General features: G+C 27.4%; 2 protein-coding genes across 2 annotated transcripts in view; both read left to right on the top strand.

The window, feature by feature from the left end:
* The window catches only part of LOC100202641 (uncharacterized), a 106,216-nt gene extending 98,308 nt beyond the window's left edge, over positions 1-7,908 (top strand). Inside the window, exons 24-25 of the mRNA XM_065790648.1 lie at positions 2,445-2,598; positions 7,514-7,908. Coding sequence (XP_065646720.1) covers positions 2,445-2,598; positions 7,514-7,815 — 456 coding nt within the window. The 3' untranslated portion in view covers positions 7,816-7,908. The remainder of the gene's footprint in view (positions 1-2,444; positions 2,599-7,513) is intronic.
* Positions 7,909-16,594: 8,686 nt separating this feature from the next.
* LOC136076017 (uncharacterized) lies at positions 16,595-17,467 on the top strand. The gene has a single exon (XM_065789477.1). The coding sequence runs from the start codon at positions 16,595-16,597 to the stop codon at positions 17,465-17,467; it is 873 nt and encodes a 290-aa protein (XP_065645549.1).
* Positions 17,468-25,166: the final 7,699 nt, after the last annotated feature.

Genomic DNA, 25,166 nt, shown 5'->3' with positions numbered 1-25,166 from the left:
AAGCATAGGTTAATAAAAGATGTTGCTTCAAGATGGAATAGTTCTTACAATATGATTGAAAGGATGCTTGATCAAAGAGTTCCTTTGGCAACTTATACAGCTGATCATGCTACCTAATCAACATTAAATTCATTCCAATGGGGCTTATTAGATAAAGTTTTTCATATTTTAGAACCATTTAAAACTTTAACCGTTAATCTCAGCAAACGTGAGGCATTTTTATCAGATGTTATTCCTTCGATTATGGCTCTTAAAGTATTTTTTAATCAAGCATTAGTTTGTGAGGCTTTTTTAAGTATAAATACTTTAGTTGAACAATTGAAAGAGTCAGTAGACAAAGACTGATTATATTTTTACATGATAAGTATTTATGTCTTTTAGATATAAATTAATGTATCAAAAGGAAGATGAGAATGTAATAAAAAATTGGCTAAATGAGCAGATGCAAGAAATGCAGCAACATAATTTAGAACTTGAACCCTCTGATTCTGATTGTGAAGAACCCACAGTATGTGACACAAATGAAGTGTTTGTGAAACCATCGTATCCAAAATTTAATGAATGTTTTCGGCTAGTTTCCAAACTGACAACTATAAATGAATGTGATTCCAATTTTTCAATTACTAAAGATAGCAAAAGGTTTAAAAGATCACACTCTAATGTGCAAATGATCAACATGGAGATTGAAGAGTATTTAAAACTCCCTCTTGTTATGGAAAAAGAAAGTCCTCTTTTATGGTGGAAAAATTGTGGAAACTCTTTAAAAAATTTAAAGGAAATACCCCAAAGGTTTCTTTCAGCACCACCTTCTGTTGAAAGTGAAAGACTTTTTAGTACAGGTGGCAACATTTATGAACCAAGTAGAAACAGACTATCACCAGAAAGTGGTGAAAAATTAATGTTTATACATTATAACTTGAGGGCAACAAATGATGATTGATTTTCATGTTTTTGACATTTTATATTTCTGAAATTATTGATTTGTGATAGTTATTACTATTACATAATACAATTATACAAGAATATCAAAATACTTAATTGGAGTGTTATTATGGAACTCCATAACAAGGTTTTTCCCTAAGTTTGTTTCTTTCAAATATTTTTTATTAGTTAAACCAGTTGAGTAGCAAGCTTGTAAAAAACTTTCTCTGTTGAGAAATTTATTTATTTTACCACAGCAACAATAGGCATCACGTTTAACAAACTTAAGTTCAATAAAATATCTTTTTTGTTTAAATTTCTATTTGTTATTTTAAGATTAACAAATGGTGATTTTATAATATTAGATTTTTGCGATGAACTAAAATAATACTCAATTGATGCAGGGGGGAGGGGAGTATTTATATTACAATTATTTTAGTTAAGTAATAGTTTTGGTAAATCTGTTTTCGGTTTTGCCAAACGTTCTGCGCATCCCTAATATATATTCACAGTGGCATTTAAATGTTTGAAATAAGCAACTTTTAAACAAAAAGAGTATTCCAAATTTTTTTACTTCATATGTATGATGAAAAGATTCTTCACAAAAAAAATACTGTGATAGGAGAATGAAAACAAGAAACCTTAAAATCTTAGCCCCCCTCCCCCTTTACCCTAAACGTGAGGGCAATGAGTTGAATTATTTATTTTTTCATAAATATAAAATATTTATGTATTCATCAACAGATTTCAAATTTTATGTTTAAATTATTCAGTGTTCAGTTTTTATAACCATGTAAAAAATATCCCCCTTCAATTTTGGGGGCTACAAACTTTACATGGTCATAAAAACTGAGTGCTGAATAATTTAAACAAAAAATTTGTAAACATAACTAGTTTATATTTATGAAAAAATAAGTGGTTCAACTCATTGCCCTCTCGTTTTCTTTGCTAAGATTTTTGGGTTTTTTGTTCCCATTCTCTTATCACAGTGTTTTTTTTTCTGAAGAATCTTTTCATCATACATATGAATGTAAAAAATCTGCAATATTCTTTTTGTTTAAAAGTTGGTTATTTCAAACATTTAAAAACCTTCCTACTCCATTGTATATGTGTGTATATATATTTATATTTATATATATATATATATATATATATATAAACACTTTTCTGAAAAGTTATTTTTGAGGAAAATAATGATGCACTTTAATTCACCTAAGGAAAAAAGTAATTAAATTTAATTTTATAATAAGATTTTTTTAGTTTTGAAGTTTTAAAAAAATTTCAAAATTAACAAATATTGTTATTTAGAGAAAACCGTAGACATGAAATTTGAGTGGTTTTGCTTAATTTTTTATTCCCTGAGCAACTACTCTAAAAACGCTGAGTAAAAACAATTGTTTTCTTTTTATTCACCCGGCCTCTTTACTTAAACGTTTTTAATTTTCCGGTCTGTGTTTTGTGTTGTCTTTGTTGACTAATTTATTTGAAATGTTATGAAATGTATATAGTTATTTTTTTATTAGGGAACTCCTGTTAGCCTTAAAGCTTTCACATTGTTTGCAGCTGACTCACCTCTGCTTAAAGATACATTTTGGATTAGCTGTGCAATTATTGGTTCATTAATTGTTTTGGGAATTACAGCTAATTACACATTTTGCAAACTTTTGCAGAAACCAGGTGTGTTCCATGGCAAAAAAATGATTTTTGAAAATTTTCACCTTTTTTTATTTAAAATTTTTTTATATTTGATGTTTTTAAATTTTTGTTATTGTAGGTAAATTGTTTAACCTCATTTAGCTGGTTTTTCGCGTCTTTTTTAATTTTTGGATGGTACTAGCATTCAGTTGTTAGAATCTTTGAAAATCATTTAGAAATCTTTGAGATCCAGTCTGAAAAGTTTTCAGAAAAATTTAACTCTAAGTAAAAGTGTAAAATAAAAATGACACAAAAAAGAAAAACAAAACTAAGGCACTTTTCATTTGAAAACTAAACTAAGTTTAATTTTTTCATCAAAATTTAAACTAAGTTTAATTTTTTCATCAAAATTTAAACTAAGTTTAATTTTTTCATCAAAATTTAAACTAAGTTTAATTTTTTCATCAAAATTTAAACTAAGTTTAATTTTTTCATCACAATTTAAACTATGTTTAATTTTTTCATCCAAATTTAAACTAATTTTAATTTTTTCATCAAAATTTAAACTAAGTTTAATTTTTTCATCAAAATTTAAACTAAGTTTAATTTTTTCATCAAAATTTAAACTAAGTTTAATTTTTTCATCAAAATTTAAACTAAGTTTAATTTTTTCATCAAAATTTAAACTATGTTTAATTTTTTCATCAAAATTTAAACTAAGTTTAATTTTTTCATCAAAATTTAAACTAAGTTTAATTTTTTCATCAAAATTTAAACTAAGTTTAATTTTTTCATCAAAATTTAAACTAAGTTTAATTTTTTCATCAAAATTTAAACTAAGTTTAATTTTTTCATCAAAATTTAAACTAAGTTTAATTTTTTCATCAAAATTTAAACTAAGTTTAATTTTTTCATCAAAATTTAAACTAAGTTTAATTTTTTCATCAAAATTTAAACTAAGTTTAATTTTTTCATCAAAATTTAAACTAAGTTTAATTTTTTCATCAAAATTTAAACTAAGTTTAATTTTTTCATCAAAATTTAAACTAAGTTTAATTTTTTCATCAAAATTTAAACTAAGTTTAATTTTTTCATCAAAATTTAAACTAAGTTTAATTTTTTCATCAAAATTTAAACTAAGTTTAATTTTTTCATCAAAGTTTAAATTAAGTTTAATTTTAAATGAAAAATGTCATAGTTCTGTCGTATAATAAAAGATACTCTTTTAAAATTCTCCAAGTTGTATGTTCTCATAGTAATAAAGTTACTAAAATTGCTAAATGTTTGCATATTCAACACGCTAATTGCTTTTTTATATATTGATTACAGATGATTTCAATGGTGACTGCAATGAATTGTTTGTATATTTTTATATTGTATATTTTTTGGAATAAGGCAAGTTTGTTTTTTTAACTCTTTTGTCTCTCTTCTTCATGTTTCCGATTGGAAAAGTTGTTTGGTCAAATTCTCTAAGAGTCTAAGATATACTGAAATGTATACTCAAGCCTGATTTATTAGGAGTTTATTCCGTCGTATTCACTAACCCTGTTTTAAGTTCCTTCTTTAAAAGAACTTCATCTCAAAATTTTTCACAACTTGGTGTTTTATCACCATTCAAAGAATTTTGTTTAGAATGTATTGCTGACAACTGTTAAGTTGCAGTTAGTTGATTTCCTTCTATTCCATTTTTTCCCCACCATTAACATATATATACATATACATATATATACATATATATACATATACATATACATATACATATATATATATATATATATATATATATATATATATATATATATATATATATATATATATATATATGTATACATATACATATACATATACATATATATATATATATATATATATATATATATATATATATATATATATATATATATATATATATATATATATATATATATATATATATATATATATATATATATATATATATATATATATATATATATATATATATGTATATATATGTGTATGTATATATATTTACTAGCTTTCAAATTTGTCAAAATAGTCTTGTAATATAAAAAGGCCACGGCTCACTTTTTGAGTCGTGACTGGATTTATAATCTGTGATTTTCTGCAGCTTATATCAGGATGCCATCTTAAGAAATTATTGAACCAACCTTTTTCAGCTAGTTTTTGAGGTGCAATAAAGTTGTGTTTTATATTATTAACTTTAACTAAATCATATGCATAAGACTTTACCAGTTTAGGGGTGACTGGCGATATCCAATATCAGATATTCTAGTTATCTTAGATACAATTTCTTTCTCATGTTCTAACGAAAATGTGCACTTTCTTCCCAATCATCTTTTATCAGAACCTCAAATAAGATGATTCCTGAGTGTTCTTTAAGGGATGCCAAATTTTGTGGCTACTTCCCTTTGAGATTGTCCAATTTACAAGGCTTTAAGGCCATTTAGCAGCTGGCTTTCTGTCTTTTTTGCTATAGATGGTGCCATTATCTTGACCAAGTTTGAAAAAGTTGACTGAAATTTAAAATAATTATTTTAGATATTACCGGTACTTAGTATAATACAGGCTTATAAAATAGCACGTTATGTATAGTACAATTAATTACACCATTTTATAGTATATAGGCCTGGTGCCTATAATACATTTTATTTAAACTAAATTTAAGTGTTTTTAATATTTGCTAGAATAGTGTTAATGTGAGAGTAATAAAGTCCATGGACCTTATTACGCGACTTCCAATGGGCCTTATTAGCCACTATCAACTTGCCACGTTTCAAAGTTTTTTATTTGAATACATGCATAAATATCACTTGTTTGGTAATATTAACTAAATACTACCTAATCATAATACATGCACTTTAGAAAAATATATTATCAAATATTTAAAGTATGTAGAAAATTACATACCTGTAAAATCAGAAAAGAGAGATCGTCCAATATATCTTTCATTAACGTGTAAACCGGAAGTTAGATTCTTTATGGCTTTCTCTGATCAAACCCCCTGATTAAAATATTTTAAACCAGAAAAAGAGTTTCGAATTTTATATTTTCACTTTAATTATAGTAGTGGGTCTTATTACCCTCCGGTATTTTATACAGCGAGGTGCCAATGTTTTCATGGTAATGTTTCCGGTATATGGTAATCTTTTGTACTTGATATAGTAAAAAAAACATTTTTTTATGTTTGTGAATGTTCAAATCAAAGTCGTATTTCTTAAAACATGAAATGTATTTCTTGTTTTAAAAAATAAATTGCAGGGTAAGTAATTTTTTTTTTAAAACAAAAGTTATATTGTTTTAAGAAAATTTTTTCTTAATAAGAAAAGCAATTTTGCTGTGTATTTATTACAATTATTATATTTGCATGAGCAAAAAGTTAGGGTTAGGGTTAGGTTCCACTTTGTACCACATTTTATAATAGACTTAAATCTTTTTTTTTTGGTGATATTTTTATCCATACCTTTTGCAGCCGCACAAAAATTTGTTATTGAATAAATTAATCAATTAATTAAATCATGTAGAATTTAATCCCATTTTTCGTTAAATGATTTAAACAAGAGGGCTTTATATTTTAAAAATGTATGCATTTGAACATGGCAACCTAGCCTTTTCTATAATTATTGTGTTGATTTCAACCTAGCCTTTTCTATAATTATTGTGTTGATTTGAACATTTTCTATAATTATTAACCTTTTCTATAATTATTGTGTTGATTTGAACATGGCAACCTAGCCTTTTCTATAATTATTGTGTTGATTTCAGTTGAGATGGCCAGCCTTGACTTCCACATTTGTAGCACAAAATTACTTTTTCAACAACTTGGATGTGTGTTGAATTTTTTAGTGAAGTGAGGCAGAATCGGACATTTTCCTGCTGAAATGTCAGATTCTGCCTCACTGTTTCTTCAACGCATTTATAACAAACTGTATTCTAAAATGTTTTTGTAAATAAAATAGTTCTTGTTTAGCTGATCTTGACGAATTGCCTGACTATTTTTGCGTAGAAAATTTTCCAAACCATCTCACTTCCTTCGCAGTGTTTTACAGTTGCAACTTGATACCGAATGACATTTCTCGTGTTAATTTTTATACATATACGGTCAAAATGCCGCATGTCATGTAGTCTATGTGTCACAGTACTACGACTAACATTAGTTAGGAAGCAGTTTTCTTAACATCAGCATTAGGCTGGCATTTAATGATAAGACCTAATTTTTTAGATTTTTTTAAATCTTCCACTACGCGGACGATCTTTTAAATTATACCCATAACGGTATTTTACAATAAAATTGTTCGTGGTTTATTTACTTATTGATAATAGTGAAGCACTTTCACAAAGAAGACTTTCGTTTTGAAAATTTTGTTATCCAACGAGTTTGGTAACGAGTTTTGTATACCAATATATATATATATATATATATATATATATATATATATATATATATATATATATATATATATGCGCGATTATATGAGAGTGCAAATATTAAATATTATTTGATTGTCCTTTTGCATCGATAAATTAGTGTTCGGAATCTTTTGCATGTGTACTTTTAACAGGTATAAAAGTAAATACATTCACTAATATAAATTCACAACCACTGTACACATAATAATATCTAAATAGTATGACAATTCTCACTCTTTAGGCCGCGTGAATAAAAAAAAGCATTTGCTTTTACTCAGCGTTTTTGGAGTGAATAAAAACTTCAGGAGCTTTGGTCAAACACACTCTCACACACACACACACACACACACACACACACACACACACACACACACACACACACACACACACACACACACACACACACTCTCTCTCTCTCTCTCTCTCTCTCTCTCTCTCTCTCTCTCTCTCTCTCTCTCTCTCTCTCTCTCTCTCTCTCTCTCTCTCTCTCTCTCTCTCTCTCTCTCTACTTTACTTCATTCTTATTTACTGAAGTTATTTTTTCAAGGTTACCTCGCGTTGTATACATCAAAAGTGAAAGACCATGAAGAATTGTTATCTCTCGCAAATGATTTTAAGAACCATTTTATTGAAGATATGAATTTGTTTGATAAGAAGCACACCTTCGAAAGAATTTTCTTTCCGTTGCAAGGAAACAGAAAATGGAAAAATAGCGTTTTGTTAAGATATAAACGTGCTGCATTTGAAAATGCATATTATAAAACATTCTACGGGGAAGATATTTGTTTAAAAGACGCAAATCTTATATTCATTCCCCAGGGAAATTTAGATACTAAAGACAAATACTAAAGATAGATAAAGGTTTAAGTACCTATAAGTAATAAAATTTCTTGTTAAAAACTTTTTGCGAGATTTTATAATATGTAATAAATTATTTTCTTATTTTTGTATTTTTTCTTACATTTTTATCCCGCAATTGACCTTGTAGGATTTGTCTTTTGAATAGAGCTTGGAGACTATTATATTAAAAACACTTTTATTAACGCTGATAAATTTTTTAATGCAAAATGTTAGAATGTTAACTAACAATACAAAAGTTAAAATAATCTGAATATATAACTCTAAAAGCATTTATGATAGTAGGGGACAGTTATATTGATTGAAGCTTTTATACAATTTTTTGTTTGTAGAATTTCAATTTGCCAGGGTAATATTTATCCTATTATAAGCTTTGAATCAACTGTTTAAATTTTCACTGTAAAGATAAAAATCATTTTTAATCAACTTTGTTGATTTTACTGGTGTTTTTTTTAAAAGAAACAACCTGATCTGATTAAAGAATCAAAGTGTTCCAATATAAGGAAACCAGTGGCCTTGATTGGAACAAAATGGTATCTCAGGGTGAAAACTAGGACCCCCTCTGGGTTCCCGTCAATCGCGGTATTCCCAAATGCTCATAAAATTAATATTCCCAATTTAAATGTAAAAAAATCCCATTAGTAGTAGAAAAAGGCGGGTCCTGGCTCAAAAAATTGTTAACCTATAAGCCTTCCATATTCTCTACAATTTTTCAAGCTATAATTTCTGAGCTCATGATAAAAAGAAAATAATTTCAAAATTATAAATTTTTGTTTGCAAATTTAACATAACTAGATCATAAAAAATCAATTCCACTATTGGAATCTCTGCAATAGCTTATTGATTTCGCAAGTGAAATCTACGCATAATAGTAAATTACTACTATTAAATCAGACTTATCAATTCTTTATTATTAACCCATGAGTTGAACGAATCAGGATACCTATACCACTTTACTAATGATTTGTTTTTCAGTTTACGAATGACTTTTGTAATCCTAAATATGTTTTGATCAGTTTTTTGCATTTCTTGTTCATAAAAAGTGCCTTGTATTTCTTCACCATTATAGTCAGTTATTTTATACGTTGGTGGATCTGTGAACTGAATCTGTGACACTGTAAAAACTTCTTCAATCCATCTCGGAGTGTATCCTTTTTCAAACGTTCCGTTCTTTTTAGTTATCCCAACTCTATCACCAATTGAAAACTTTGGTTTTACAGACTCTGATCGTACATTTCCATTTAGATTTAACCAAACAATATTTTCATTCTTTTTATCGCTAGCTTTAACTGGTGTCATTTTAATTGAAGAATGCTTTGCATTGCTGTATTTATTTACCATTTCATCTAAAACGTCAATACATTTCCTAGAAGAATTAGCTGAAAAGATCTTAAACATTTTATCTTTCATTGTTCTATTCCAACGTTCAACTACACAACTTTTTTCTTCATTTTCAGTTGAATATAACTCAACACCAAGCGCTTTAACATGTTTATTATAAAGTTCTAAGCCTTTATCTACCCACATTTTTTGACACTTTCTTTCTTTAAAGATTTTATTTAAAGCATTAGCAACATCAACTCCAGTTTTACTTTTCAATGGAACAATCCATCCATACTTTGAAAAAATATCTATCACCATTTATAAGTATACCATCATTGAATTTTGAAAAAGATTTCATGTCAACTAAATTAGCAGCCCATACCTCATCGATTCTATTTACAATAACTTTTCTTTTTCTGAAATGTTTTACAACTGGTCTATGAAGTTCGTTTGCAACTTTGTCTGTCCATTTCAGACCTAAAAGATTTACTTCTTTATTCTCGTCTTTTTTACTGATCGTTTGTAGTTTTTTTGAGTAGTTTCAACACCTAATTCATATGGGTCTGAAAGACCTAATCCAAACTTAGCTTTAGATGCTATAATAGGTTTTATAATACCTCGTTCAATTTTTCCACGGGTTTTTATATTTTTTATAGCATCCATTTCTTCAATCATCATTCTATCAGCTTTATTTCTATTTGCAGTGTCTGTAAAGTGTTGATAAGCAAGGTCATGATGATAAGCTGCATTATCAACTCTATCTATAGGTTTACTCCATTATTTATATGCATCAGTAGAAGTTAATCGTTCATCTAAATTAGTACCTGGACCAGCAAAGTTTATTCCAGGTAAATGCATTTCACCAGGGAACTTTGCCCATGGTAATTTTATTTTTTAGTTATTGAATTAATTGAACTAATTATATCACCTCCTGTTTTAGGTCTTACAGACCCATTAGAATTAGATCCTTCGGATCCGTGCAAAGTGGATGATTTAAATTGAGTTTTTGTTGTTCCACAAATAGCGCAAGTTCCACGTGACATATTTCTATTATTTTTGCTCACGACGCTTCGCTAGTTTATTTGTTTTGTTTCTACATTTGACACAATACATTTTTTATTTACTATATATAAAAAATGGACATTATAGATTTGTCATGGAATGTAAATAAAAATAAGCGAAGTAATAACAAGTTGTTACCTAAAAGTATAAGAGAAATTATTGTTGGTAAGTCTGGTTGTGGAAAAACTACTTTATTATTAAACTTACTTTTAAGACCTGGTTGGTTAGACTATAGTAATTTACAGGTTTTTAAAAAATCTCTTTTTCAACCAGAATACAAAATATTAAAAAAGTCTTTTAAAAAAATTACAAAAAGAAGTTATTCTTTAATTGTTTAAGCTTCAAGGTGAAATAAAAAAATTAAATGCAAATCCAGAATTTATAATTGAAGACATTTCAGAAAATTTGAATGAGAAAACAGATATAGAGTGTAAGTTTTATGAAACAGCTGAAGATGTATCAGTTCCTGAAGATCTTGATATTCATAAAAATAATTTGATGATATTTTATGATTTGCAATTAATAAAACAAAATAAGTGTGAAAAATATTATATAAGAAGAAGGCATAGTAATGTAGATTGTTTCTATCTTGCACAAAATAATTTTATGTTACCTGACAAACTATTAGAGAAAATGCCAATTTTATTTGCTTATTTCCTCAAGATTCAATTTGTTTTCTATGGAGATTATTTTCAAAACATAGAATCTCCATAGAAAACAAAACAATTTGTTTTCTATGGAGATTATTTTCAAAATGAAAAATTAATTGACATAAAATGTGGTGTTCCACAGGGTTCTATTCTTGGCCCACTTTTGTTTTTAATCTATATAAATGATTTAAATAAAGCTTCTAACCTTATGAGTATCATTTTTGCGGACGATACTAATTTATTTCTGTCAAACAGTGACATTTATGAGCTTTTTTCAAATATGAATAAAGAACTCAGTCACATCTCCAACTGGTTTAAGAGCAACAAGTTAACTTTAAACATTGACAAAACAAAATGGATCCTTTTCCACTCCCTCGCAAAAAAGCGTTTTTTATCAAATAATTTACCTAAACTTTTCATTGATAAAATTGAAATAAAAAAGGAGTAATCACAAGATTTTTAGGCACTTACATTGATGAAAATATTACATGGAAGTATCATATCGACTTTATTTCTACTAAATTGGCCAAAAGTATTGGAATTCTATATAAGGTCAGATACTATCTAAATAAACAAAATTTGATTCAACTCCATTACTCATTTATACATAGCTATATAAATTATGCCAATATTGTTTGGGGAAGTACCTCTAAAAGTAAGTTACGAAATCTCTACCATTGCAGAAACACGCAATGCGTTTAATATGTTTTGAAAATCGTTTTTCTCATTCTAATAATTTGTTTAAAAACGTTAAAGCACTTAACGTTTACGAACTCAATGTCTTTAATATTTTATGTTTCGTTGTAAAAGTGAACAACCATTGTTCATTTTTAAAGATCTTTTTACCCATAAAGCTATAAACAAATATACTTTAGTAAATAATAATTTAATAATTGAACCCTTTTGTCAAACAAAGTTTAATCAATTTTGCATAAACTATCGAGCACCGTATTTATGGAACAAAATTGTTGTTCCAAATTTTGATTTGTCAATTTCGTTTTCTGTTTTTAAAACTAAATTAAAAAACTTTATTCTTTCTACTGACAATATGTATAAATATTTTTGAAATGTAAAACTATTTTCTGTTTTTGTTTATTCTACATTGTTATTAATTATTAAATCAATTGTATTTTTATTATATTATATATACACGTTTGATATATTTTATATGGTTCTGACGACAAGATCTTTTGGATCTTCTTTCAGATAGTTTATGTATTTTATATTGTTATATTACGATTAATAATTGTAAACTAAAAAAAAAAAAAAAAAAAAAAAAGAATTTAAATTATATTTATAGAGATCATGTTTCAAGTGATATATCAATAGATGAGTTTAAAAGATTGTGCAAGATTGCTTGGTCAGAGCCTCATGGATTGGTTGTTATAGATTCATCTTCTAAAATAGATAATGAAAAATATAGAAGTGAATTAGATAATTTTTATTTTCCATCTAAAGTTTAAAATAATTTTCTTGCATATAAAAAAATGTATATAATATTGAATGATAAAAGTAGTCATATAAAAGAGAAGTTTGCTCCTATTATACAACTAAGTGAAGATAAAGATTGTGAAATGGGATTAGTTGGTCTTGATACATTCTACAGTTTTTCAAATGCTGATTCTTCAAATAGCAATTTTAGATATAGTTTAGATAATGGAGCAACTTGGATAGATACAAACATTCTAGAAGGTAGTTATGGATTGATGATATAAATAAGTACATTGTGGAAAAAATTACTGAAAATAGTAAAATTATTAATGGAGTTGAAACTAGTATTATATTTTCAGCAGATAATAACACATTGAAAACAACTTTAAATATTGAAGCTGGTTATAAAGTTGATTTTACACCTATAAATTCAATTAGATCTATTCTTGGTTTTAACAGTCAAGTATATTCAACAGGATCTCATGAATCAGATAATATAGTAAACATTTTAAGTATTAATAGTATAAGTGTAACAAATGATAAAATAGCATCATCCTATGTAAATGGAAGAACAGAAAACGTTATATATTCATTTTTCCCAAGTGTTGGTCTTAGATATAAAATTGTTCAAGAAACATTAAACTTAATTTACTTACCAATAACACTAAAACAATTTCAAAGATGGAGACTAAACTGGTTGATCAAGATGGAAATCTGATAAATATACGAGGAGAAAAATTAGCTATTAGATTCATATAAGAGAAAAAAAATAATATAAAAAAAATCTTACTACAACAAAATGAGTAAATATACTAATATTAAAGTAAATTTTTCACAGGGGCAATTGGGAAAAATTAAAAGAGCAATTGATGAAGATGGTTATAGAGCTATTATTAAATTATCGCATTCAGATCTTAATGGTAAGCATGTATTAGCAGTAACAAAAATACAATTGAATAAAATTACAAAAACATATGAAAATGGTACGGGTGTAATAATTATATTAAGTAAAGCACAACTAGTACACAATTCTAAAATAGAGGGTGGATTTATTGGTGCACTTTTACCTTTACTTGGTACAACTGGAAGATTTTTAGCATCAAGTGTTATACCATTACTTGCAACAGGAATGCTTTCAGGAGTAGGTTCAGCAGCTGGATCAACTTTGATTAATAAAATTGCTGGAAATGGGATTGTGTACATGAAAAAGAATGGACAAGGAGTTAAATTAACATGTGCAGGATCTGGTTTATATTTGAGACCATGGAGTAAACGAAGTTCTGTAGGTGATGGATTATACTTACGTAGTGGAAATGGATATACATCAACAGGATCAGGTTTATTATTAGGACCAAATTCTCCATTTGCTAATATTCCATTTTTGATTATGGTTCTTCGGTTTTTCTTGTAAAAACTCAATATAAAAATTATCTATAATAAAAGTTATATATAATAAAATATCAAAAAGCATGCCAGTGCATAAATTTATAAACAAATATAAAAAACCCAAACCATCTCCTATAGTTTTTAAACCACATAAAAATTAACAGCATCCTGCAATATTAATAAACGGAAGATATGATGTATTTGCGCAACAAGACATTAATATAAAATTTTTATCACAGCAAAATGTTGTTTTAAAGTTTGGATTATTTGTAAGTTGAGTTTGTTAATGATATTATAGTAACAATTGTAAATAATTCTTATTCTGATGTGTTAATAAAAAAAGGAGATTGTTTTTGTTCTGTTAATCTATTGTGTTAATTTTTATTTATTTTTATTAAAAATGGAATACAATAATAAAATGTACAATAACATTTATTTAAGTCTTCCTAATGCACCTGAAGAAAAATCTATTAAAAACCAAGCTCAATCATATCGGTTACAAAAAATTGGCGAGATTCAAAAAGAAATAAAGCGTGAGAGAGAAAAGAGAATAACGCTATATCATAGCGCTGTAAAAATAATTTCTGCAATTGATAATGCATTACTAGCAAGCACTATGGCACTTGGAACTACTGGAATTGGTTTTTATCAACAATAATTGCAGCATCAGTAGTTATTGCATGTGAAGGTGCAGCATTAGAAGCAGGTGTGTTATCAATAATAGGCGGACAAATTAATAAAAAAATGAATTTAAAAGCAGATAGGTATGAAAAGATTAAATTGCTTGCTGATTCAAACCTAAATACAATAAGCAATTATATTTCTAAAGCTTTAGTAGATGGGTATATAGATGACAAGGAATTTGAGTTAATACTTGGTGAACTTGAAAAATTTCAGACAATGATGGAGCAAATTAGAATAAAAGTTAAAAATGAAACTGATCAACAAACAAAGTTGTCACTAATCGACCAAGGGAGAGAAGAAGCTATTAAAGTAATTCAAGGTAGGTTTAATAAAAAAATAGTCTCTTAACACTTTATTGACAAGTAATAAGATATGCAACATTTATATCCGTTATTTTTAGAGTGTAGTAAACGTGAAAGAGATTTGAATAAAAAAAAATATTTGGAACTTCTTGGATTTGGAAAAGGAGGTGTTATTGTTGATTCAGGAAGTCACTCTATATTGATCACTGATTATGATAGCTTTCAGATACCATCAACTTATAGTGATGATGAGAGAAATAAACTTATCCGGAATTAAGATAGTGGTTTTTATTGTGTTGAAAGAGACATTAAAGAATCACTTAAACAATGGAATAATGTTAAAAAACAGGATAAATTAAGAATTATAGATAAAACGTAACGTAAAACGTAACGTAAAACGTAACGTAAAACGTAACGTAAAACGTAACGTAAAACGTAACGTAAAACGTAACGTAAAACGTAACGTAAAACGTAACGTAAAACGTAACGTAAAACGTAACGTAAAACGTAACGTAAATTGTAAAACGTAACGTAAAACACAACAAACTTTTAAGTTGTGTTTTTTTTTATCTTTTTTATATAAAAATAAAATGTCATTTTTAAAAATTACAGGTACTGAAAAGAGAGATCAAATTGTAAAAGAATTATCAGAGAGTAAAAAAAGAATATAGCAGAATGATTTTAGTGAAAAGATTGGAGATTCTAATTTGCAGATAGACTTGTCAAAATTGTACAAGCCATTAATTGATAGTCAATCTGAAATAAAGGAGGATATATCTAAATTGCAAGATCAAGCTAATCAATTTGCACTTACCTTTTCAAATGCATATCCTGAAATACTTACTTATGGATCTAAAGAAATAATGCCTTCTGATGAGGAAAAATTTTTAAATTATGTATAGCTGCATGGAGAGCAGGTAATACGGGATCAAGAAATGAAGCTGCTGCAATTTGTGATGAATTGTTAAGACAAGGTAAAATGAATCGTGAATAGTATGAAGCAATACAAAATAATCTAGCAATATGATAACATGAATATGATAATATGAATATGATAATATGAGTAAAAAAAAATAAAAAAAATTGCGTACATAAAAACGCTATTTGTTAAAAATAAGAGATATGTTAAGAAACAAGTTGTTGGAGGAAGTGGTATATTTGACAGTTTAATAAATTTATTTAAACGAGCAGCATCATCAAATGTAACAAGAGTGTCATCAGCTATGTTGAAGAGGTAAGCTGCTAGCGATTTAGGAAAAACTGCAATAACTGCTGCTAAATCAGCAGGGAAAGAACTTTCAACATCAGCAATAGAAGCTGCTAAAGATGTCGCAGTTGAAAAAGGAAAACAATTAATTAGAAAAGCATCTTCTAAAGTTTTACAACCAAATACAGCCATTAATAATAAAATTAATGACATAATCTCAAATTTAAATAAAAACGCTGATGAAGTTACACCAAATATAAATAATATAATGATGGGGTCTGCAATAAAATCAACTGCTATAAGGATAGAAGATCTAGTAAAAAAAGGCCGCCGTCTTTGATTGGCTTAATTTTTTTATAATTATTTTCCATTTAAAAAAAAAATTTTCTATATTGTATATAAAAAATGGCAACTTCTGATGTATTAAATTTTACAGAAATCCCAACTGTGGATGATGGAATTGAAAGATTTGAATTCCACGAATATGAACCAGTAGCTCGCCCAAATCTAAATAGCGCTGGAGAAATAAAAATTAACATTGAGCAACAAGATTTTTTCACACTTCCATCTGAGGCTTATCTCTTGTTTGAAGGAAGACTTCTTAAACTTGATGGGACAGCTTATGTTAATGAAGATGTAGTGTCACGCACTTATTTAGTCAAATATCGTATCAATTATCAAACCAAGAAATAGAGTCAGTTTATTATCCAGGTCAAGCAACAACAATGTTAGGAATGCTTAAATACCCAAATGACTTTCAATTAGCACAAGGATTAAATCAATTGTGGTACAAAGATTCTACAACAACAACAGTTGATAACACAGGGTTTACATTAAGACAAACATTTTTAATTCAGAAACCCACTACAAAGGGAACATTTTCATTTTGTATACCTTTAAGACACATTTTTGGATTCTGCGATGATTACAACAAAGTTATTTACGGATTTAAACATACACTAACTCTTGTTAGAAAAAGTGATACCGAAGCAATTTTTAGAAACGCTCTTGCAGCTGCAAGAAAAGTTAATCTTGATAAAATATCATTGTTCATACCACATGTAATTCCATCAGATTTAGAGAGAGTTAATCTTTATAAAAGTATTGAATCAAAAGTGAAACTTCCAGTAACTTTTTGCGCAAGGCAGTGTGATACTATAACTGTTCCACAATCTACAACGTTTTCTTGGAGACTTAGCGTAAAGACATCTCCAGAAAAACCAAGATACATCATTGTTGGATTCCAAACAAATAAGGATGAAAATCAAGAATTTAATTATTCGATATTTGATTATTGCGACTTGAAAAATATGTACATTATGCTTAATCAAGAAAGATATCCAGCTGTTGACTGTAACTTATCATTTCCAAGCCATCAATTTTTAAGAGCTTATAGAGATGCATCTGTATTTAGTGAAAAATTTTATGGAATGAACGATTTGATAACACAAAGCAACATAACTCCTTCAGACTATAAAGATTTATACCCACTTATAGTTTTTGATGTTAGTAGACAATCAGAAAAATTAAAATCATCTTTATTTAGTAAAAATGTATTATACAAGAGAAAACTTGCAGAAGTTGTTAAAAGAAAATAACATTTCACAACCATCTAAAAATTATGTCACATTGTTAATGATTGCTGTACATAATGGGTTGATAAATAAAGAATCAATCATGTCAAAAGCAACAGAAGCAACTGATGAGAAAAGACCAGTTGGAAGACCTAGAATACATCCAGTAAAAGAAGAGAAAAAAGAAATAGATCCAAAATATGAAAGATTAAGAACAATTAAGAAAAAACCAGTCATTATTAAATTAACAAACATAGAAATAAAAGAAGAAACAATATATAAATCCTTATATAGTGCTATGCGTGGAACTAGGCATGGATTTAGATATCTTGAATTGCGTAATGGGAAGATTGATGGTTATAATATTGAAATATCAAATTCTAAAAAATTAAAAAAAAAAAATCTAAAACATTAAAAAAAAAAAATCTTGATATATAAAAAATGGGATCTAATAATTTATTTGAAAATCCAAATGTGATTGAAATATTAAAAAATAATTTAGATAAAATAAATTGATATCGGTTATCTAAAAATCCAAATGCGATTGAAATGTTAAAAGATAATTTAGATAAAGTATATTGGTCAGAGTTATCTCAAAATTCAAATGTGATTGAAATATTAAAAAATAATTTAGATAAAATAAATTGGTATCAGTTATCTAAAAATCCAAATGCAATTGAAATATTAAAAAACAATTTAGATAAAATAAATTGGTATCAGTTATCAAGAAATCCAAATGCTATTGAAATATTAAAAGATAATTTAGATAAAGTAGATTGGTTTATGTTATCTAAAAATCCAAATGCGATTGAATTGTTATCTTACAAATATAAAAATTCTGAAAAATTAAAAAAATAAAATCTTGTCATATAAAAAATAGAAAATATACTTCGCATGGATACGGAGTATCTACTAGATGAACCTATTCCAGATATAACATCTTCAGAAATTTTAACTCCTACACCTTTTATATATAGAACATTGACAATTACAAAAATGCAGGAGATTGAAAAATATCGAAATATTACTTATTATTGTAGAATACGAGGATGCATTTAAATTTCATATGAAACTTTACATATGAAATATTGACAAGAAAAAGTATTTTGAAAAATGATATAAAGAAATTTTTTCTATAAAAAAATCTTACATATAGAAAAATGAAAAAAAAACGGTAAAAGAATTAAAACAAATCACTAAAGAGCGAGGAATTAAAAATTATTATAATATCCAAAAAAGTGATCTCATTACAGAGTTATCGCGCACACCGATGCAATCAGTTGAACGGAGAAATATACTTCGCATGGATATGGAGTATCTACTTGATGAGCCTGTTCCAGATATAACATCAACAATTTTAGCTCCGTCACCTTTTCAGCCTATTACACAAATTAGAAAAGAAATAAATAAAAATATTAATTCTCTTGATATGAATTAAGTTGATGAATTAAAATCTACAGATGAATCTGAAGTTGATGAATTAAAATCTATAGATTTAAATTTGTATCAAAATATTGGAATTAGAAATCCGATAGAATTTAAATTATCACAATCAGCTGTTAAGAATGTAACAAATCAGTTTTCAGTTAAAGGAATAAAAGGATATGATGCTATAACTTTCATGAATGCTGCTAAAAAAAGTGCAATTAGAATACTAAACGAAAATAGAAAATCAAAAGTTAATATAGTTCTCACTTGTGAATTGGAGCGTACTGATATTAAAACAGGAGAAACTATAACCACAACTGTTCCATTTACAATGAAGAGTACTGTTGTATTAGAATCAACAGATTTAGATGAGCTTTATGAAACAGCAAAATTGAGAATTTTAGAAAATTTATCATCATTTTAACAGCTAGGTTCATATTGGAGATTTGCTTCTGTTAAAAAGATGGATATAAATACTATAGAGTATAATCTTCTTAAAGCTAAATCTTATATTAAACTTGATAAATGTTTAACAGATAAAAAAACAATCATTAACATAAAAAATGAAGATAATGAATGCTTAAAGTGGTGTGTTACAAGAGCATTAAATCCTAAAGATAAAAATCCTGAAAGAGTTGATAAAGATCTTATAATACAATCTAATAAAATTAATTGGGAAAAAATAGAATTTCCAATATCTTTAAACCAAATAACACAATTTGAGAAGAACAATCAAGATATCAGTGTCAATGTACTCGGATACGAGAATTCAGTTTATCCTTTTCGTGTTTCAAAGAATAATGATCATTAGCATTTAATAGATTTATTATTGATCTCAAATGGTGAAACAAATCATTACTGCTTAATAAAAAGTTTGAGTAAACTACTTTCTTCACAAACATCCAAGAAAAAAATGTAATATTCACTATTGTAAAAATTGCTTACTTGGGTTTAATTCTGAAGAATCATTATCTAAACACAAATCGTATTGTAATACACATGATTCAGTGCGTATTGAACTTCCTAAATTAGGTTCAACAATGCAGTTTATCAATCACGATAGATCGATGAGAGTACCATATGTAGTATATGCTGACTTTGAAAGTTTCATCAAACCCATCAACACTTGCGAACCTAATTCTAATGAATCCTATACTAAACAGTATCAAAATCATATACCAAGTTCGTTCTGCTGCTGCATTAAATGTTTCGATGAAAGTTTTTACCAAAGCAGTCCAGTTTCATTTACTGCAAGTAATGAAACGGATCATGTTGCACAAATATTTGTTGACAGATTACAAGAAGATATCATAAAAATTTGTAATAGGATTAAATTTAAAAAGAATATTGTATATACACATGAAAATGAATGATTTCGATGCAGCAACTGAATGTCACATTTGTGAAAAAGATTTGGATAATGATAAAGTACGTGATCACTGTCACATTACTGGAAAATATAGAGGTGCTGCTCATAATAGTTGTAATTTAAAATATAAAATTCCAGATTTCTTCTATATCATAATTTATCTGGTTATGATAGTCACTTATTTATCAAGAAATTATCAGGAGGTAAATTGAGCTGCATCCCAAACAACGAAGAAAAGTTTATTAGCTTTTCTAGAGAGATTAAAGTTGGAGAGTTCGTTAAAGATGGAAAGGGTGTTGAAATAAAGCGTCAGATTCGTTTCTTAGACAGTTATAGATTTATGCCTTCTAGTCTAGATTCTTTATCAAAAAATTTATCAAAAGAACAATGTAAAAATATCGGAAAATTGTATTCAGGAAAACAATTAGATTATTTACTAAAAAAAAGGCGAATATCCATATGATTGGGTAGACTCTGTTGATAAATTTAATGAAAATCAATTACTCACAAAGGAATCGTTCTTTTCTAAATTGAACGATGAAGATATTAGTGATGATAATTACTCACATGCACAAACTGTATGGAACGAATTTAAATCATTTAAAAATTATCATAATTTGCACAACGTTTCAGATGTACTTTTACTAGCAGATTTTTTTGAAAATTTTAGAGATGTTTGCATGAAAAATTATATATTAGATCCGGCTTGGTATCACCATGATTAACTTGGCATCACCAGGATTAACTTGGGATGCAGCATTGAAGAAAACAAAAGTAAAATTAGAACTGTTGAGCGATTACGATATGATATTAATGATAAAGAAAGGAATAAGAGGTGGAATCAGTATGATATCGAATAGATTAGGAACATCTAATAATAAGTACATGAATGACGCATATGATAAAAGCAAAGAATCAACATTCATCCAATATCTAGACGCTAATAATCTATATGGATGGGCGATGAGTAAGCCACTTCCAACACATGGGTTTAAATGTATGGATGAAGATGAGTTGAAAAACTAGAAATCGATTCCATGTATACTAGAAGTTGATTATTATTACCTGAATTATCTGCATGATGATCATAACGACTACTCACTTGCTATTGAAAGAGTAAAAGTAAGTTCTGTGAACCCATGCGGAGTAGATAAAGTTAAAAAATTAATTCCCAACTTGGAGAATAAAAAAAATTATGTTATCCATTATGAAAATCTTAAATTGTATGAAAGATTAGGTCTAAAGATCACAAAATTCATAGAGGTCTAAGATTTGAAAACAGCGCTTGGTTAAGCGAATACATTGAGCTAAATACTAAGAACCAAGGCAACGAATGATTTTGAAAAAGACTTTTTCAAACTGATGAACAACTCAGTATTTGGAAAAACAATGGAGAACATTGAGAACAGAGTTGATTTTAGATTAGTGACGAATAGAAATGAAGCTGTAAAATTAGCTTCAAGACCAAACTTCGAGAGTCGAACGACATTTGATGAAAATTTAAAAGCGATTAACATGAAGAGAACTAAATTAATGTATAACAAACCAATTTACTTAGGCTTGTGTATTTTAGATTTAAGTAAAACTCTAATGTACGAATTTCATTACGATTATATAAAGAACAAATATTCTGATCGAGCAAAACTATTATTTTCAGATACTGATTCTTTAGCATACGAAATAAAAGCAGAAGATTTTTATGCTGATATTTCTGAAGATGTTGAAAGCAATTTTGATACAAGTGAACTTGATCCAAAGCATCCAGCAATAGAACTTGTAGGATTCAAAGTTGAAAGAAACAAAAAAGTAATTGGAATGTTTAAAGATGAGTCTGGAGGAGTACATATTGAAGAATATTCAGGATTAAGATCTAAATTGTATTCCTACAAAGTACACGGTATAGAAAATAATAAATGTAAAGGAATAAAGAAAAATGTTGTAAAAAATCATATAACACATGAACATTATAAACATTGTTTATTAAATAAAGTGGATCAAATTAGGAAAATGAATGTAATAAAATCACATTCACATGAAATTTACACGGAAGAAATAGTATTAAGCGCAGACGATGATAAAAGAGTCATTTTAGAAGACGGAATTCACACATTAGCACTACAAATTAAAAGAAATCAATAACAAACACGTCAATTGGGCAATAGATCCTTCGCATCCACAAATTAGGCAGCAGGAATGAAAAAAAATTATTAAAAGTGATCTAAATAAATTATTTATAAAATGAGAATGACAATTGAAAGTAATACTAATAACAAACGAAAGTTGAAAATAAAAACTTTATTACTTAGTAAAGATGGTATAATAAAGATAATAAAAATAATGATAAATAAGATTGATGAAGTTGATAAAATAATAAAAGCAGTAAAAGAACATTAAAAATACGTAAAAGAAGATTAAAAATTACGGTGAAGACTGTATTAACAATGTAGATTTTTCCATCTATTACAGCCTAAAAATTGATAAATATGATCCATATAAAGGTTACTACAATCACATTGAAATCTATATATAAAATCACATTGAATTTTATATATTATAAAAATGAACAAATTTATTAATGTTGAAGGAATAATTCTACCTAATGAACCTTTAACAAATTTTCATTTGTTAGAAGCAGCAAAAAAACTAAAAATAAAAAACTTAAAGGGTGCATTTGTAAGAGATCTATTATCCAAAAATACAAAAAGAAAAGAATGTGGAATAATAAATACAGAAGATTCAAGTACACAGGGTTTTCATTGGATTTGCTGGTACAAAGACAGTAAAAAAAAAATTAAGTTTTGACTCTTATGCACAACCCCCACCTGTCGAAGTTGTTAATTATCTAAAAGACTCTGTTTACTAATATAGTGATAGAGTTCAGTTTGGAAATACTTCATTCTGTGGACATTTGTGTCTCTATGTTTTAAAAAAACTAGATGAAGGTTATGATTTTCAGAATATTATTACTAGTCTATGGTAATTTTTTATTTTTTATTTTTTTATCAATATATAAAATTTACAACAATTAATTCCACTACAAGTCGAGTCGTTTCAAATGGATTAACAGCATCTCAAGCTAATAGTTTGTTTATTAGAAGAGATGGGCAAAATAATGCAACTAGTGATATTGACATAAATACAAACAAATTAATGAATGTAGCAGAACCTACAAATCCAAATGATGCTGCTACAAAGTATGATGTTGACACAATAATAACTAATCCTAGCAGTTTAGAAATAGTACCAAATTCAAGTTTAACATGCATGGGAGTAAAATCCCAGACTCTTGAACCAAATACAGGTACTGATGGAACAGCAATTTTTATTCAAAATAGTGGTCCTGGTATTCTCAGAAAACTATGGTTAGCATTTAAAGGAACAAATCCTAATGGAAGTGTATCAAGTAACGTATTTATTAGGATATATGCAGATAATACAATTTGCATAGGAAGTATTGGAATAAATACTATAGGTTTAGCTTGTGATTTATTATTCGCTCCACTTAGTGGACTATTTTATACTAACTCTTTACAAGGTTGTAATATACATTCTAATATTGAATTAGGAGGATACTTTACACTTGATTTACCATTTAGAACTAATCTAAAAATTGAATTATACAATAAAACTGGAAATCTACTTACATATTGGTTGCAACCTTTTATAACAATAAGTTCAACACAACAACCAAATATTATTTCATTAATACCCCCATTTATTTCAGATCTTAAACTATACTCATCAGCATTAAGATATTTGAACGCAACTTATGGTAATGAATATATATTATTGAACACTGCAGGTAATAGAAATGGTGTTTATTTAAAATATATTAGAATGGATATTATCGGTAGATCTGGAAGTTGGTGGGAATCATAGAGTACGCATGTATGACGCAATCAATTCTCATGTAAACAATAACTCAGTTATTCAACCTTGGACACCCTATAATTATAGTAATTATGCAATATTTCCTGGATATGACAATTATAGCAGATGTATATAATGCTCATCTGCTTCAGTAGATTTTTATCTTTATTCGCAGAATGGCTCTCATATTACCTCATTTGCTAATAGATCATCTGGACTATTGCATCAATCAAAACCAAAAATTGATTCTACAACTACTATCTCTTTTTACAGAAATTTTGGTAAAAATGACTCCATGCCTAGCGTTACTAATGGTGATGAGCAAGTTGGGAAATCTGGAAGTTTTTTTGATTTAATAGGAGTAATTTACTATTATGCGTAGATTTCACTTGTGAAATCAATGAACTATTGCAGAGATTCCAGTAGTGGAATTGATTTTTTATGATCTAGTTATGTTAAATTTGCAAACAAAAACTTTTAATTTTGAAATTATTTTCTTTTTATCATGAGCTCAGAAATTATAGCTTGAAAAATTGTAGAGATTATGGAAGGCTTATAGGTTGAAAATTTTATGAGCCAGGACCCGCCTTTTTCTACTACTCCCATTCTAAAAAAAGTAAAGTTTGCCAAATCATATACTAAAGTTTAATAATAATTCTAAATACTAAAGTAAATTAATTATTATTAAATACTAACAGAAAAGTAACGTAAGTTCTAATTTACTAATTTCTAATTTACTAATTGCGTAAAACTTGAAATAAAATCGCCGTTTTTGGTATAACTACGTGATTGTGTAACTGTGAAAACGTCTCTTGGAAAAAACTTCTGAAAATTTCGATTTTTCCTGCGAAATTAGGGATTTTCTCGGCAGCTTGCTTCTAAAACATATTTCTCAAAATTTTCCTTCCAAAACAACAAATATTATATTAAAAAGTTAGCAAGAAATAAAAAAACATCTAAAAAAAAAAGAAGAATGCTGTTTCTTTAAACGTTTCACCCGGTTTTGGCTGTAAATTTAAATTACTTATTAAGTCTTAATGCAAACTGTACTTCAAA

The sequence above is a fragment of the Hydra vulgaris genome, chromosome 02 (genome assembly GCF_038396675.1).
Source record: "Hydra vulgaris chromosome 02, alternate assembly HydraT2T_AEP".
Classification (NCBI taxonomy): Eukaryota; Metazoa; Cnidaria; class Hydrozoa; order Anthoathecata; family Hydridae; genus Hydra; species Hydra vulgaris.
The sequence above is the reverse complement of the archived record's forward strand: the minus strand, read 5'-3'. Positions and strand labels throughout refer to the sequence as shown.

Excerpts from the sequence above, each read along its gene's own strand:
- LOC136076017 (XM_065789477.1), top strand. The coding sequence starts at position 16,595 with ATGTTAGGAATGCTTAAATACCCAAATGACTTTCAATTAGCACAAGGA.